The sequence below is a fragment of the Gambusia affinis genome, linkage group LG14 (assembly GCF_019740435.1).
Source record: "Gambusia affinis linkage group LG14, SWU_Gaff_1.0, whole genome shotgun sequence".
Classification (NCBI taxonomy): Eukaryota; Metazoa; Chordata; class Actinopteri; order Cyprinodontiformes; family Poeciliidae; genus Gambusia; species Gambusia affinis.
Window position 1 is genome coordinate 15,246,933 of NC_057881.1, and position 18,177 is coordinate 15,265,109.

At 37.9% G+C, this 18,177-nt stretch overlaps 1 protein-coding gene across 2 annotated transcripts in view; it reads left to right on the plus strand.

Moving 5' to 3' along the window:
• gabbr2 (gamma-aminobutyric acid (GABA) B receptor, 2) overlaps window positions 1-18,177 on the plus strand; it is a 189,340-nt gene that overhangs the window by 129,802 nt on the left and 41,361 nt on the right. For both annotated transcript variants that reach the window (XM_044138689.1, XM_044138688.1), the window contains exons 12-13: window positions 1,083-1,190; window positions 4,778-4,900. In XM_044138689.1, the coding sequence (XP_043994624.1) occupies window positions 1,083-1,190; window positions 4,778-4,900 (231 nt within the window). The remainder of the gene's footprint in view (window positions 1-1,082; window positions 1,191-4,777; window positions 4,901-18,177) is intronic.

The window sequence follows — 18,177 nt, forward strand, 5'->3', positions numbered from 1 at the left end:
GCGTACTTGGATTTATGGTTAAAAATAAAATGTCTTTCTATGTCAACTTTCTCGGTTTGAATTGACTGCTATTAGAAGCTAAACACCACAGAGTAGTTTTTGCGCCAAACGCGTTACTGTAGAAAATGTATTAAACAACCAGGACTTGTTGGAGGAAAAATAACTCTTCAGAAATGCTGTTGGCTTCTTAGGAGCCTCTCTGACTGGTTTCAATCTGTTTCCATCCAGATTGAAACCTGTTTTTGTAAAATCTTGTTGTTCCATTTGTTCTCCGTTTATTTATGATGGCCTTGTGCATGTGTAATTTTATAGGGGTTTTTTTATTACCATTCTCCTTTCTGATACCTTTGTGCATTGAGATAATTTTGATCATTTGTAATCTTTCTGCAAAATATGACTTTATGTCAAACACACAAATGTGGAAAAGTAAATAAATAAATAAATAAAAAAGCAGAAGATTCACTGTAAATGAAGCCAAATATGAACGTGAAAATAAAGAACGGTCAAAACAAATCAAAAGTAATTTTAACCAGGTATTAGTTTTACAGGTGTGCGTATGGAACCAGACTGTTTTACCATTTGTCTTAAATAGTTTTGCCTCTTCCTCGTCAGTTTTCCACCTGAATTGCACAAGGTGTGTGTCATTAGGTGGGAACAGGTCTAAAACGCTTTGAAAGAACATCAAAAACGGGCACTTTTTTTTAAAACTCACTAAAGTGCGTTAGCACCTGCTCATGCTGAAGTCCACAACTGTCTACTCATTTCTGATTTTAGATTATATTTAATTTCAAGCTTCTTTAACTCATCAGCTTTGTGTTTTGTGCTAAAATGAAGAAGGTCCACATTTTGTTTTTGCTTTTACTTAAATCAAATGCTCTCAGAAGTTTGACAGCCCCGTTGCTAAGGATGGTCTACCAGAGCTCTTGGAAGTAAAAAATAAATCTGACAGATTGTATTTTTAGGATGCCTTGCAGCACTATTTTGAACAAATTTATCTTTAGATACTTGTCAGATCAGATGCTGGTTTGAGCTTTGATTACCCCGCCGTGACACGTTGCGAATGTGTGCTAATGTACCGGCAGGTTCGGACATGGATCCTTATTGTTGGATACACAACTGCTTTTGGTGCCATGTTTGCCAAGACGTGGAGGGTACACGCCATCTTCAAAAATGTGAAGATGAAGAAAAAGGTAAGAAAAGCTGTAATAATTCAGTAAAACATGTATGTTTCCAGATCCTAAATGCAATTTATTAAAGGACAGAGAGAACTTTGACATGCTTTTGAGGTAAAGTTGGGAATAGATCTATCTGTCCCTAAAACATTATTTGAACACCAAACAGGATACCTACAACTTTATTTAGTGATAAGCATCTTCATTCGGCACATGTCACTTCTAGGTTACATACATCTGAGCATTGATATTTAGCTGATTGTGCCCAGACTTGAATCAGATAGAAATATGTGTGAATACTGCTGGCTGCAGCACCTTCTTTGAACAATGTCTCTTTGAAGAAAGAAAAAAATAGAAATATAGATATGACCCGATCTGTTTCACTGGCCCAGTTATATAAAGTCTTTCTGTGCTGCAGGTCTTCATGGCCTTTTGTATTAATAGCTGTTCCCCTCTCCCACTCTATTTCTCTTCTCAAAATGTTCCATATTATTGGAAGTGTGGGTGGCCTTGCAGTGAATATGAAAAGACAAAGAAAGAAAGAAAGAAAGAAAGAAAGAAAGAAAGAAAGAAAGAAAGAAAGAAAGAAAGAAAGAAAGAAAGAAAGAAAGAAAGAAAGAAAGAAAGAAAGAAAGAAAGAAAGAAATCAGGGTGGATGACTGAACTTGTAGAAAAGGTAAGGAGGGTGTAGAAAAATAGCGGCAGAAGGGATGGCAGAGTGACAGAAGGAGGAAAGCAAAGCAGGACAGAGTAAGGAACAAGACAAACAATCTGGCCTCAATGGCAAAGAAAGTAGGCTGTGAATGCTGAAGAGGAAACAAAAATCTGGAGACCAGGGACAGATGATGAATCAAAAGAGGTTAAAAGACACAAACCTCTAACATTTTATTAAAGATAGCTATTCAAAGATATTTTATAACTCTGAACCTGACCTTTTATGTTTATTTTATGAGTTAGGTTTTTTAAAATAATTTCAGGAAACAGAGCTGTTTTGTGTCTTTGAACTTGGTATTGCTTTGACATTTCATAGCCAATTATTTCAACTCACTTCCCCTCCTCTCACCTTCTCTCCCTTGCTAACAAAGACAAAACAAATGTTTCCTTTGAGGCAGTATTCACCCCGGCTGCATAGTTTAGCTCTTAACACTCAAGATGTATCCTCTATTGGCTCAGGGCCTGGGTTTGTGTGCAGGGGACACACACACACCCACACACACACACACACGTTCCACTTCATCCACATTGATTGAGTGCAGGTGCTTTGGCTTCAGCAGACTGATAGTTGCTGTTGGTGTCCTGAAACGTCTGCCAACTGCTGCCAGGGGAGGGACAGACACAAGTGTTAGCCATCTTTTCTTCAAACTGTGGGTCCAAAGCAGCAACACTATTCACCCCTTTCTTCCTAGTTTTCCTTCATCAGTTTTTTTTTTCCCATAAAATGGAAGAGTATGTAATTCAAGAGTGAGTTCGATAAAGTTTCTGCTAGGTGGACTCCAAAGAATTGTTTTTCTGTAAAAGAAAAGTAAAAAAAAAAACAATTAAATATGTACAGACACAGATAAGAAGGTTCCCAGAATCCCTTTGTCTTGGACTGCCATGAGGGTGGGTGTGACAACCTGAAGTTAAAATCCCACAGTTTTTCAGGTATTAACACACATATTAAAAATAGAGATATCTGACATGCTGTAATTGCTTTTGTTGAAACAGAAAAACAACTGTTATTTCTACTGCTGCTTAAATAAATTAGAATTTGGCACAAGCCTTAAGCAAAAGAAAAAAAAAAAAAAGAAAAAACCTCTAAATGTTTTCATGGCTGGACATCTAAATGCTCACCATCTCTGGACAAGACGGGTACAATTAATCTTCTATTCTGAAAATTGTTGTTTCTCCTTAAAACTCTTGAAATTGCACATTAAAGTTCAGACAATTCACATAATTGCTGTAATCTATTTCAAATAATCTTTGGTCACTCCTTTCAAAACATTTGAGCGTATAATATATTGTTAAAACTTGTAGCATATTTGAATGGTTCCCAAGCTAAGGAATCTGGGATAAAGATATTTTGAACTTTTCCTGAAAAGTAATTAAATTTGCTTCCTCTTATTTCTTCACTAGAATTAGCCTGGATAGTTCTGATAGCTTATATAGTAAAGATATGTAATCTTGCACCTGAAAGCACCTATTAAAAAGAAAAAGAAACAAAAACACAGTTACTATTAATTAGTTTATTCAAAGCTCAAACCGGCTCAGTAGATAATAATTCCTTTCTTTTGAAAGTAAAAAGGAAAAAGTTATTGCACTCTCTTTCCACAGGCTCATTAAGGCTTAATACTCATATTCATTTTTTTTTATTATTTCTTTGAGTTTTTCTAAAATCAAGTTGGATTATTGAGACAAAAATCTGTGCAACACCAATGGTATGTCTGAATGCCAATATTACTGGTGGAAAGAAAACAGGTAACACTTCAGTTAATTTACAGTAATTACATGTACAATTTGCCTGAAAGAGTCACTTGACAATATAACACATCATAGTTTAGCAGATGGAAGTGTAAAGCTTTTTTTTTCAATAGTTTTGAAGAAATATCCTTCCCAGGTATTTCCTCATTAGAGTATTTTGGAACAGTTAGTTTGACATTTAAAGGTGTTCAGATATCTTGGTGATAAATGATCATTTTAAAACTTTTCTCTAAAATCTTTACATATTTATAGGCACCCATGTTAAAAAACATGTTAGTTTTTTTTTTAACATGTAATCTGATTGGGTGTTCGTTTTTTTATTGTTTCAATCTGAAATTACGCTGGGGCAATGAAACATGAATAAATATAAATGTTTTCTACTCTCAGCACTATACTATAAACACATCTATTTTTTCTTTGGTTCACGCACGACCACATTGCCAGTGGTTGTTTAGTGTACGTCTTTCTGCAATAAATCGGACATGCCTAACGGAGGGGCTGTGGATCCCACCTATCAATATTCTTTGTCTACCTGTGGCCACATTTGCTCGGTCTTTGCATCATCAAAAGACTGAGCAGATCAAAAGACAATCCCCCTTATGTCCCTCGTTGGGAGCCCACAGGGGGAAATGGACACCTGTGCGAGCTGCATCTAGACTATGTGATACTTTCCAAACAGAACGTGACCCTGTCTCCTCCTGACCTTTCTTTTGATTCATGGTTTCAGTCAGTCAAATGCTATTATAAATGAAGATCACAAACAGGTCATGGCTTTCATCCTTCCAAAGTTCAGAGTACAAAAGACGAGTTTTAGACGTGAGCAGTGCTGGCTCGGCATTGGTTCCTTTTTAGGCAACAGGATTTGGCTTGCTGACAGAACCTCTCATGGATTATTGACCAAAAGCTCTTCTGGAAGTGTCAGATTTTATTGTTTCACAGTAGTAAAAAGGGAATATAATTCCTTAAAAATTTTAAAAGAAAGTCATGAATAAGCTAAGATTAAAGTTAAATTACTCAATAAATAAGGTATGTAAAAATGTCCTGCTTAACATACCTTTATGAGATACATGCTAGTCCATTAAAGGACTATCACGTTGAACTATTTCACAAAAATATAAGCATATCATCATCTTCTTCCTCCACAGATCATAAAGGACCAGAAACTGTTGATTATCGTCGGTGGGATGCTGCTTATCGACTTATGCATTCTAATTTGCTGGCAGATCGTGGACCCTCTCAGGAGAACCGTGGAGGAATACAGCTTGGAGGTCAGAAAGACCTTTTTTTTTTTTTCTTCCTGGCCAAATATGTGCTCTGTTCCAATATTTTTGTGTCAATCTGACGGGGCTTTTCTCAGCAAGGAAGTTTCCGATTCAGTAACACCGAGTTATTCGAGCAAGGGAAATGTCTTCATTATACTGTAGAGCGAGCATATTCTTTCCTTGTGGTTGTTGTTATTTTTGGGTCAGGATGTGAGCCATCGCTGCCTTCTGTGCTCATTCTATTCCCGGTTGCCAGTTTCAATGGGAGACATTGGCAAGGGCCAGCGGAAAACAGGCACTTAGCATCACATTCATTCTGCCGGAGAGGTTGTTGGGTGTTAAAGAGATTTTAACGCCGCTTTACTCTGAGAAGTCAGAGATCTTCCATTGGAAAAACGCAGCAGTACTGATTTTTAGAAACTGCTTCCGTGTGATTTCTATTGAAATATTAACAAATGATTGTGTGATCAATTATCCTTATTAAAATTAGACAGTAGGGTGTTTTTTAACACTGGATGAAGCTGAATATGTTCAGTCGAATTATGCTTAAGAAACATTGAGTGGAGTGTAAATTTTTTTATGGAATTATTGTTTTCCTGCTGGAGGCAAAAAGTGCACAATTTACAGGTATTGCTGTATCCTTGAGTTTCTTAGTTGCTACTGGAAAAGAAATGCCTTAAGCTAAGAGAGAGTCATGCAAGCAGTACATAAATTCAAACTCACATTAAAATCATTAGCTATATGTACTTTAGTGTAATTAATACTGCTTATGTCAGAGAGATAAAACATTACTTCAGAACATTACAACCTCTAAGTTTTACTTTGACGTTTAAATGTAATCCTATGGATTTCTCTCAAGATTTTAAAAGAGATGGAACATGACCCTTTTTAAAAGTGGATCGTATTGACGTTGGTTACGTTTTGGGATTAGAAATGTTTCTGTTCAGCCTTGGTGAGGAATTAAAAGTTTACATACCCTGGATTGCAAAGAGCTCTAACCCAGATATGTTTTATGTGTGGTTGGATGTGATTAAAGAAAATTAAACCAATTAATTTCAGGCTTTGTAAATTAGTGTTGTGATTAGTCATACTTTTGCCAAATAGTAATATTTGCCTAATTAAACAAAGCTTGTCAATTCCAATACATTTTGTTAATGACTGACTCAAAAAATACAATACAGACAATTTGTATTTTAATGATGGACAACTTCTTTTTTGATTTAGTAAAACTGTGGTTTTGCTTTCATTCCCATTATTAATCAAGCAGATCAAGAAGCAGTTAAGTTTGAAACAAGAAAGCCAACAACTTTAAACATCAAACACCTATAAATCCTGTAGTTATTTTGGTGAAAAACCCTTACTACTTTTAGAGTTTACAGAACCAGGTTTCTGTCATTTAGTTTCTATGATCTGTGCCACTCTTTTAAGTCACTGCATTCTGGTGGAAATCTGATTTATAAATCCTCTACTTGAAATGTATTTTTGATAACGCAACAAAGCAAAAACATAAAAACTTTTGGGATTCAGAGTATGCTGTCAATAAAACTCTGACGTAGAGAATATTCATCTGATTTCTTTTCTCTTACCTCATCAGGTTGTCTCATTTCACCACCGGTATTCTCTGGTTTTACATTTATTGGGGGTTTGTAGTTGTAATGGTCTTTGAAGGTGACTTAAAAGCAGTGTTCAACTTAGTTTGACTCCCGTTATTGAGCACCGTTTCATCACATCACCATGCCATTAAACAGTGATGCCATCGGCTCTCGTTGCTCCCTGCCACCAACCAAGCACATGAATGGAGGGGGAGGTAGCTCAAAGATCAAAATGCTCTGCATTCACTTTCAGTTGGGTTACCGATATTTATTCATTTAAACACCAGCTCAGACGGCCATCATGCCTTTTCATTCCACAATGGAATTAAATGTATGCAATTACTTTGGTAATATTTTTTTTCTTTTTTTTTTTTTTTTTTGATGGTATTGATAATCGTAATTGAATAATTGACATACAAGCAATACTTTTTTTAATTCTCATAGTTATTTAATGTGAACAGTATCATAACCCCCACAATATGTGTATGCAGCTTCCTATAGATTTTGCTCATACTGATTGGACCTGGACTCACTGTGGGCTTCTTTTATGCGTCCCACTTGGGTTGACTAAATGCATATATTGCAAAAACCTATTAAGCTTCTTTTTTCGGTAACTGAATCTCACTAAGAAAATGACTGAACTGCACAACACATTTAGCGCCCATTTGATTTCTCATTTTATCTAGAGTTCAGCCACATTAAGTAGTTAACGTGCGGCTATTACATAACGCACATACAATTTCAGCCCAATTTATCAGCCATTTCCTGTCTATATACTGTGTATGATGTGGTCGAGCTATGATATTTTGAGTGAGATAGACGTTCTGTAGCCTGGGATGCTGTGGTGGTGCAGGGGTTAAGCACCACCCACATAAGGAGGCCTTAGTCCTCGACGTGGCCGTCATAGGTTCGAATCCAGGCTTGGTGACCTTTGCTGCATGTCTTCCCTCTTTCTTATTGCCCTAGTACTTTCAAATAAAGGCCACAAAAAATAAAAAAAATAAAAAGAAGAAGAAGAAAAATAAGAGGTCTGTAGCCTAATAGGTTCAAAATGATAAATTATGCTTTTGCCATGTTTGAAGCGTCAAGTCATGTTGACAAACTAAACATCTATACAGTCAGATTCAGATTCTGTAAATGAAAAATACAATTGAAAAGTTTATTTATTTCACTTGGTGAAAAACATTTACAGATTAATTACACAGACAGACGTTTTCAAGCCTTCATTTCTATTAACTTTGATGATTTTCCGCTTACAGTTGATGAAAACATGACATTTAAGACTAGAATATTGCATTAGGCCAATAGAAAAACGTTTTTAAATCATCTTTCTTCAAAGGCTCCCAGCCTTTAATTCTACTAAGTGGGATGTTTTTTCTTGGTGAGTCACTCCTCAGGTCTTTCAGACATCAGTATGTAGTTCAGATGATGTCTGACTGCCTCCCAAGAGGCCAGAGACCTCGAGAGTATATAGCATCGGTTGATTCTAATTGACCTTCGGGGAAACAGCAGGAATCGAAAGGTCAGAAAGAGAGGTAGATTCTTTTGTGGATTTTAATGAAAACTCCTTTTGATCATTTTTATATGGATTTTCTTGCTTTCTTATGCTTGTCACAAGCGTCCTGTGGGCGGAGAATTGGTGTCTCATACTACGCACCAGGTTTAGAAATTATATCCTCAGTTTTAAAATACGTTGTGTGTAGGTACAAAATCCAAAATTCAGTTTCAGGTCACTTTTTTTTTCCTCCTTAGTCTGTGAGGGAAAGATTTCTTCATGGCATCTTAAAGAACAGATGTTTAGTATATTTCCAGACTAATTGAAACTCTTTGGCTTCTTATGTTCAATTTGAACGTATGTCTACACCACAACTCTTAAGCTCCCGAGAAAGCCCCAATTTCATTTTGCTGATTGGCCTTTGTGCTTTGAGCCCTCCTAAGAGGGAAAAGAAAGCCTTGCTTGACTTATTCTTTTGTGAATGTTGTCAGTGTGTGCAGTAGGGTCCTCATGGAGTATTCTCTGACTGTAAGCCCTCGGCCATGGGAGTGTTTTGAATCTATAAACCACTGAGTGTAGGAATCTGCGTTTCCCCAGAGGATGTGGATCTGCATGCCTGTGCTGAGGCACATTCTTAACATGCCTGCCCGGTGTGCCAGACTTCCAGCAGTAAAGGACCCTTGGGGCTGAACCGGAGGAAAAGCAGCCTGCATCTCTTCTGCACTAAGGGGCTTCAGGCCTATAGGGGGAGTGACTACAAAGCAGATGGGAACCACAATACCTGGAGAGTGGATAATGAGAAAAAAAGGGGATGGGGAAAATAATAAGGAAGTACAATTTTTAAATATTAAGTCGAATTTTACAGGGATGACAAAGTCAACAGCTGCATAGCACACTGTTTGTTGATAAAATTTTGAATATTCTATGGCCAGCATAGTTCCCAACAGATCTACCACATTCAGTATCATTTTATTATCATCAGTGAGATCTGATAATGCATGCATAGTGGTGTAACCAGTTGTCAGACATTGACCCGCAAACCTGAGAGGGTTTGTAGTATTTCTTTTTATTATATATGCAAGTGTTACTGTCATGTCTTATGTTTGGGATGGTTTTGCTAACATGAGCACAAAATTTCTCCTTTTGGGTGTAACAGATTTATTTTAAAAATGTGTATATTTTACACTGTTCCTATTATTATAAACTATGCATTACTTGACAATTGTTTCTCCATTGTCCATCTAAGCACTTATATGCCTCCTCCTTCTCTGTCTAATTGAAAGGAGGGGGATTCCTTGGCTCAGGGACCAGAAACACTTTCTTTGGCTGACTAGCAGTAATTGCAGCAAAAAAAAATGACCACTAGTTTCACTTTTTTTGTTGTTGTTGTTGTTTTTTTGGGGGGAGTGGGGTTTGTGAGGCATCATATCGTAGTTGGCCAGCATCGTCTTGTGACTTTTCTCTTGTCTGTAGCCTTTTTCGCCTTTTTATTTCCTTATTGTCTCCCTCTCTCTGTCTTTGTCAGAATCTGCCCTGCTCTCCACTCACATTTTCCCACTGTAGTGAATTGGGAATTGACCATGGGTTCACAGAGCTGCACGTACTTGCTTCACCCGAGGGTCTGCGGTATATCAATGCGTACTTTATGAAGCGCCACAGTGGGATAGTGCTGCACATTTGTTGCGTGAGTCATTCCAGGCACAGATTTCCTCACTGACTCAGATGAAACAAGGGCAAGCATTGTTTACTGAAGAGCTTGTTGAATGTTTGAGGAGTTCTAATTGTTTTGAATAGATCTGCAGACAATTTAATCTTCACAGCATTGTTTCTCAAATTAAGCCAAATTGGACAAAAAAAAACAACAAAAAAAAACAACTTGATCGCCAATAATTGTTCTGAAACATCGGAGAAACGTTCCAGAACAATCACTGACAATCAAGCACTATTTTCAACTTGGCTTAATTTTTTGCAGGTAAAGAAGTAAATAAGTGAAGTTTATTTATAAAGCGTTTTTTACAGATATAAAATTATAAAGCGCTGTGTGACAAACAAACCAAGCATGAGTGGCATAATAAAATCGTGACATGAAAGTCTGGGAAAATAGGAGTCTTCAGTTGGTTTGTGAAAACGTCCACAGTCTCAGGAAAACAAAGCTGCAGGGACAAACTGCTTCACAGCACTTGAATGTGTCACAAAGTTTACACATTCTTTAACTTATTAAACAGTATCTAATTATATACCTAATGCTTGGTGAAAACCAGCCCCTTGTTCTATGCTTTACTTCATGCAGAGAATTTGAACCCTGGGCTATTGAGAAACGATTGTTTTCTGGAAGCATGAACTCTGTTGAAGTTTTAAATGATTGGATGTAATTTTACCCAATTGCTCATGTTTGAGTTACCCAGTGGAAACATGGAGAAAAGTCCTGCAAAAGCAATGCCCTCTGCTCAGAACGCATCAGCAGACACAGGTCATTCCCCTTTGCAAGTTTCATCATAATTAACAGGAAGATGAAACTGGAGAGGGTGAAAATCGATTGCAGAGGAATGCTTATAAAACTTGACTGTTTAAATACGCTCACAAATAAAAATAAAGAAGGGCCAGAGATCTGTGGGATAGTGCAGTGTTTAAGATGACAGTGACCTCTGAGTTTTATTGTGTACTACAATTGAAGCCTGCAGCTTTGATTACAGTTTCAGATCGTATGGCCTCACCAGACATGATTTGTGACCTTGACATTGTCCTCAGCAAGGCTGCTTTGATGGGTTTTCCTCTGAAACACAACATCATTCATCATACTGAATGCAGTAAAACACATTCATTTGACTTATCTTGAATGACATAACATGATGAATGTTCCTCTCCATCTTTACTGACTGACCTCTGTGTAAACCATATACATGCATGAGCGTTGTTCTTCATGTTTGTGTCATTCTTTATCAAACAGCTTTGTGAACATAGGAATTATTCCTGCAGCATCCTGAGAATGCTGATGGAATGGTTTGGCTGCAGCGAGCTTGTAGATCAGCATTGTGGCTCTTTAATAATTAAACATTTGATAATGGGGCTGCTGCCTGCTACCAGATTAAATCTTGCAGTACAGACACATGTTGTGTTTTTAATGTATACACGCGCTTTAATCGTGCGAGCTGGGGTTTACTTTTATCCCCCTGGGTCTATTTTTGAATTCACCTTGAGATTAGATGTGAATAAAATGTGCCAATTCATATTATATACACATTTGTGTTTATGGTTAAATTATTGTCTTCTGTTGAAGTCCTGGACATTGACTCCTGCAGGAAGGGCAAACTGTCATGAAAGCCTGGTTTGCATTCTGCTGGATTCTGCTGCAGCCCCCCACAACTCTAGTCTCTCCTCATGTCTCCTCCCCCATCCCGTTTTTGTCTTTTTTTTTTTTTCTTTTCTTTTCCCCCAGCTTGGGAGCTGCAGCGAGCATCGGTGGGCGAACGAGCTGCAACAGAATATTGCAGTGTGGCATCACCATAGCAACGGCCATGGTTCTTGACACCTATAATGCGGAGACCAGGACTGTTGATTCATGGGACAAAAATAACGGGTCGGGGGACCTACTTCATTATTTTGATATATGCAGAGAAAGTTTTAAGCATCTGTGTAGGATTAAGTACACTGGGACGTAGAAACCTCTGTAGTGTGTCTCTGTGTGTGCGCGTGTGCACGTGTGCGCATGTGTGTGTGTGCGGTTGTGTGCACGTAAATGCCTATGCTGCTTATTTTTAACCAAACCCCCAGCTTTTGTCTTAGCTTCACTGCCTCTGCTGCCCCCACCTGTATGCACTTAGAGGAGGAAAGTGAGGAAGTGGAAGGTCGAGTGCTCACAAGAATGCACTCACCTGTTCCTGATGTAAAATCTCTGTCTCATGCCAAAGTTTGCCTCTCTATTCATATTTACTGTAGCAGTTTTCTTCCTTTGTGCTGAGGAGATTATAGTTCTATTACCTGTTTATAGCAGCCAAAACTTGGACTTTTATTAAGAAAATCATTCATATTTCTTGCATATTTAGGTTAATATAATCTCTATTTTTTATATTTTGTGTGATTGGTCTAAGAGTGGTTTGGGGGAGACAACTATGAAACAAAATACACAAATTATTTTTGCAGAGACATTTTAAAAGCAGATTGCGTGACATAATCCTTGGTTCTTTGATAACAGAGTGAGTTGCTTCTGCGACATACTGGTTGAGCTCCGTCTGTGGCTCCACCCACCGTCCACCATCACAGCTAACCAGGCCCTCTCATTCCACTCATTCTATGGAGGTTTCTTTCTGTTCACATGCAAAAAGGGACGTGTTGGTGAAACACCTCACTCTGTTATCAAAGAACCAGGGATTATGTTAACTAACCTAATGTCTTTTTAATAATGCTGTATGCAGCACAAATGTCCTGAACTGTTCAGGTTCAGTCAGCGCGATGCCCGGGTTTGTTTAGTGCCCTTGTGAAAAATTTTAACAAATGCGGGTCCCCGCACTGGATGATTGCCAACTGCATTTTTTTTGTAAATATACACGGCTCCATATCATGCATGAGATGACATTAAATGATCAAATGTTCCATCTTCAAACATGGCAGCCACTGTTTTTTACCTGCCTGCCCCATCCAACAGCAACCTTTTCTCACTTACATTTATCTGAGTGCTTTTCTAGCCTTGCCGTGGGACTCTCTTGGTTTTCCCCACAGGTTTTAGGTTTTCTCACATTCAATTCTTTGTCTTTTATTTAATATTTTGGGGGTTTTTATCTCCCCTCAGTTTACTTTTTTGGAGAACTGAATCTCACTCCTTTCTCAGTCAAACTGTTTTTTGATTATTCTTTTTTTTTTTGCTGCCTCCTCTTAAGCCGAACCTCCATCTTTATTTGTTTTTACTCTACTGCTCTATTCAGTTGATGCTCAACCAGCATGCTGTAAAAACAAAAGGGGAAAGGTGGGATGGAAGTGACTTTAGATGAGATTATTGTGCGTTTTGTTTTGGCTGTATCTTATCAAATGAAGTGAACAACTCAAAGTTAAATCGGGTTAACCAAAGTGATGTATTAACAGAGGTCAAACCAAAACATCAATAATAACCGAATTGAACCAAGGAGTATCAAAGCAGAGAGGAAACATTGTACTGCTGTTTGATGAAAAATAAACATGGATGGCCTACGCTTCTAACAAAATACTGCATTTATTTACTTTCTGCTTTTCAAAACACTCAAAGAAGCTGTGCAGTAATAAAGATTAAAAATAGTCAGGGAAGCATAATTTAAAAAAAAAAAAACTGCAATCGCTGCCAAAGGTGGTTCAGCAAAGTATTAAGCAAAGGCTGTGAATACTTGTGCAAATTTTAATTTTAATTTTTTTTTTATTATTGTTTCATAGTCCATATAATTTTTGAGTACCTTAAAACAAATAGTGTGAAAAAATAGTGGCTATGGTGATGTCAATTTCACTGGACCCTTATAGGCCCTCGTAGGGCCCCTAGTGCATGCCCACTTACCCCTTACATTAATCCTTCATGCTTTTAAATCCCTGCAGACTATTACATCACTACATTTGCCATTGTGCTTCATTGGGCCTGAAAGACGATTGTTCATCACCCAAGGCTCCTGGATCATTGTGCAAAGATTCCCTTGGAGGATATTTTGATACCATTTTTTACTCATGTCAAGGGTTGAAGGCAAAAATGTAAGAGTCAATTCCACACACGAATGATCTGAAGAAGATTTGCCGTTGGCATCACACAAGACATGTGGTAAAATTCATCATATATTCTCTGTTTTTCATATGTTTCAGACATTGTGAAGGGGGTTTCACTAGATAAAATAACCTTTACTCTTGTGCCCTGAAATCTGGTTTTTCCTGCAGAAAGTCAAGTCTCTATGTAATGATTTTTCAGTGAGAGAAAGGAGCCTGTTGCTACCCTTTTTGACACCAGAAGCAAATCCATATGTTTAAGGCTATCTGTTCATGCAGACTGAATCCTGGTACTTGTTGGACTTTCTTGGGTAGCTATACTGTATGTCAAAATGTATTTCTTTTAATAGCCAACTGGAATATTAGAGGTTTTGTTTGTTTTATAGGTAGGTATTTTTTCCACAATTTTGTAATTAACTTTTATCTATTTGCGAACATCCTGTTGACTTGTGACTAATACAACACATTTGCTATCACTTCAATTGAAACAGCAGTTTTTCTCCTGGGCCATTTTGTTTCAAGGACTGGATAACGTCATTACGCCCATTATTGGCATCACAGTTAGTGATTGTGCTGACTTCCTTGGTTTTTTATGTTAATGGGACTATTTACTAGAACTGAATGGTGAGATGTTGAAAACTCCAAGCAGTCACTGATTATGCATACATGGGAAAGTTAATAATGTGCAACTTATTTGAACAATCTGTGCTATATGAAGGTCATTATGAAAAAAGTAATATGACTGATAACTCCAACAACTAGAGATTACTCTTTGTAATTTTCTCTTTGTCTCTTTAAATTAAACATTCCACTTTGCAAATATGTTTCAAAGTGATATTTGTAATGAGGATAACGTAAATAAAAATATTAAATATTTTGTTTTTCAACAATAAATTAGTATAGTTGGTCCCTCATGTTTTAACTGTTCTGCACACTTGCACGCGCTCCCCGCTGTAGCTTTAGTCAAGAGTTAGTGGTGTGAAGGTCATTAGACTCTTATCTGTCATCACTGTCTGTCAAAGCAGGTGGGGAAAGGACTTCTGTATATATCGTATTCAATTCAGTTGGTCTTTAATCGGAGTTTTTGAAAAATGTAGCTGGTGTCTCTCAAGAAATATGCATGAAGATTCAGTTCAGTCCACTCCAACTCCAACTTAGGACGTGCAAAGGTTTACTCAAGAGTAATTGTATTCACAGTAAAAGACATGGCTGTGTTATGACGAACTCATAAATTATTTATTTGATGGAATGAGGAACATCTCTGCAGCATCACTCGTGCAGCTCCAACAGTGTTAAGGTGGTGCTAAAATGGGCTTTGAGCCTTCTTTGTTAGAGTTAAGCAAAGCACTGACTGAGATCAATGCCTTTTCAAAGTAAACTGGGTCATTAAGGGATAACCACCACCCACCTAGGGCTCATCCTATCGACCACATCTGGAGGGAGAAACGATTGGAGGGAGAGAACAAAAGCATTGAGTACATAGACCTCACACACTCTCGGTGGTTTGTATTGTATTCGAATTCAGTAAGCGTGGTCAAAAATACATAATTCTCAATGATCTTGGTTGTTGTTGCTCCATTTCATAGTTATAAAACTCCAAACCCTTCTCAAATTCCCCAAGCTCATAAGAAACAAAATTCCCAGTAGTTTTCCGTATGCTGCTTGAAGAAGAATGAGTCAAAGATAGAATAACTTTGGTAGCTTCAGTCCTGATCCTGCCACTTATGTTAATGTATTTGACATCAGCACAAATCTTCAGAAATCTCTAAACATTCTTGCTCATTGTAAGTCACAAGTAGACCTGATCTTTGAAAAATGCATGCTTTTTTGTCTGTAGCTAAGTAGATATTGATATTTGAAAATGTTTGCATTTGTCACCGTTTAAAGATTCTTCAATTCTGGTTTGTTGGCTCTGGTTCAAGAGAAGAAACCACATTTATCACTGGTAGCAACACTCCCACCACGTCAATTAATTCTCTCTCACTTTACCTAGGGGGCATCTTCATAAGAGATATTTCAACAGATGTAAATATATATCTAGTTTAATCAGAATCTCATTAATTTGGTTGAAACTGTTAAAAGAACACTTTTTTTCTTGGTCCCTTAACTACTTGAAATAAGAGCCTTTCTTATTCACCAATGTGCACCAGATTGGGTCTCTCTATTCTCTAAGTTAAATGACACAAACAACAATTACAGTGTAATGCTGTAGAGGCTGGATGTCAGAAAATTAGCTGCGATTACAATCTCCTTATCAAAGCCAAATGTGATCACTGTTAACATAAAATAAGCTGGATATGTTGACCTCAAATCTGTTTCCTATGCAAGACTTCTGGATATCTAGCCAAGTTGACAAATTTTAATTTTCTGAGGACTTCATAACAATTTCAAAAGTTATATCGAGAATATTTGCAAAGTTACAGTTTCTGGACTTGTTACAATGCTTCCATTTGTCTTGCAAAACACAAGACGTTATGTTATGTGCTTAGCTGACAGCGTTATCAGTGAATCACAGAGGAAAACACTCTAAGGACTCCTTTGGCGGTTCAGTATTTGTTGACACCATAGCTGGTAAATTGGTCGTGTGGTTGTGCATGACTGAGCCTGTTCAATTGAATCTGTCGAAAATGGATTTCGGTGGCAGTTTTTGCCTCATCTTACTTTCTCTCCACCACGGCTGCCAGTGACTATGATGTGCAATGTTGTTTCTCTCGCTCTCTCCTTCGCTCCTTCTCTCTTGACTTCCTGCATAATCAAACATCAAACAAAATTTGCACAAGCAGAGAAAAATTCTCCTGACCTCCATCATCCTTCACACCGTCATTTTGCCACTTTTTCCGCTTTTTGCTTTGCACCCAGTTTTCCTTGCTCTTTACAACAGTCAGCAGTAGCAAGACAATAGCTGATTGAGCTTGAAGCTGATTAGGTAGCTTTCAACTGTAAAGTGAATCATATATGTGTGTGCTCTACAAACATAAAGGTGTATTCAATTTGAAATTTTTTTTGTCTCTTCAAGCTAAACCTGTTTGGTCACTGATACAGTTTCTCTAAACCGCTCGGTAAATTCCTGCTCTAACAGTCCCCTGAGCTCTCATATAGTCACAGATAGCGTGCAAAACACACACAGATGCTCCAGGTAGTCAAATATACAGTACAAAACTATGAGACCTGCTAGATTGCAAGAAAAGTGCACTTTACTACTGCTTGCACAAAGTAGCAGCGCTGCCTCAGCAGGATGAGCCTCGGAATACAAATGCATTCACTTAAGTAGAAGACCTTGAGCCTTGGACATACTGCAGACTTCACACTCACAGTATAGGACGCCCAAAATGGTAGACACAGGGGAGGAGTGACAGGAGACTCAAAGAGACTCAAGGGAGACCACGAGGGGAGGGGACAGTGGGAGTAAGAGGACAGGGTAAAGGAAAGAATACTAACGACTAGAAAGAGTAGTACAGAAGAGGTGAACAGCTACATGGAGACTGAATAGGCTAAAATTGGAGAAAATCAGATATCACCATGAGATAGAGATGGACACATTAGGGAGGATGTAGTTGACAGTATAGTGTTTGATGAGAGACAGTGTGAGAGGGAGAAAAGGGGCTGTTATAGTTACTTATTACACTGCCAAGGGTGACATTGATTAGCGCTTGCCTGGGAGCCTATGAGCTAACAGTCGACAAGAAGGTCAGATAATTAAATCCAATGCTGCTGCAGCAGCCAGGCGCTCCATCTGGCCTGCTTCGAACTTGGAAAATATATGCAGATGTTAGATACATTTTAGCACATGGACAGAGAGAAAAATAATGTCCAAGCTGGTGATTGTGCATGAAAGCAAAGGAATCAGTTTCAGCAAAAGCCTCTCTGTGGTTATAAAGCCTGGCAGTCGAAACATGCAGGACAAGAAGCCATGCACATACACGCCCACACGCCTACACACACACATATACGGATGCATGTTTTTAGGCTGTGGGAGGAAACTGGTGTATTCAGAATGAGACAGCAGACAAAATTTCAAACTCAGGACCATTTTGCTGCAAGGCAGCAATGTTGACAGCTTCACCACCATGCAACCGCTGATAAAGACTGGATCATTCAAGTTAACTAAGTGATGAAAACAGGTGGAGAACTTACTAAAACTGTTAACATTTAATCAAATCAAAGCAAATCAAATTTTATTTGCATAGCACATTTCAGCAGCAAGGCATTTCAAAGTGCTTTATACCAAATCAAACACAGAAACACAATGTAACATAGAATCAGCAATCAAAACACAACATTAAGTCAGATTCCATCAATAAATATGTACGGTAATTCATTACGTTTCGAATACAACTCTAAACAAGTGGGTTTTTAGTTGAGATTTAAAGGAAGTCAGTGTTTCAGCTGTTTTACAGTTTTCTGGAAGTTTGTTCCAAATTTGTGGTGCATAGAAGCTGATTGCTGCTTCTCCTCATTTGGTTCTGGTTCTGGGGATGCAGAGC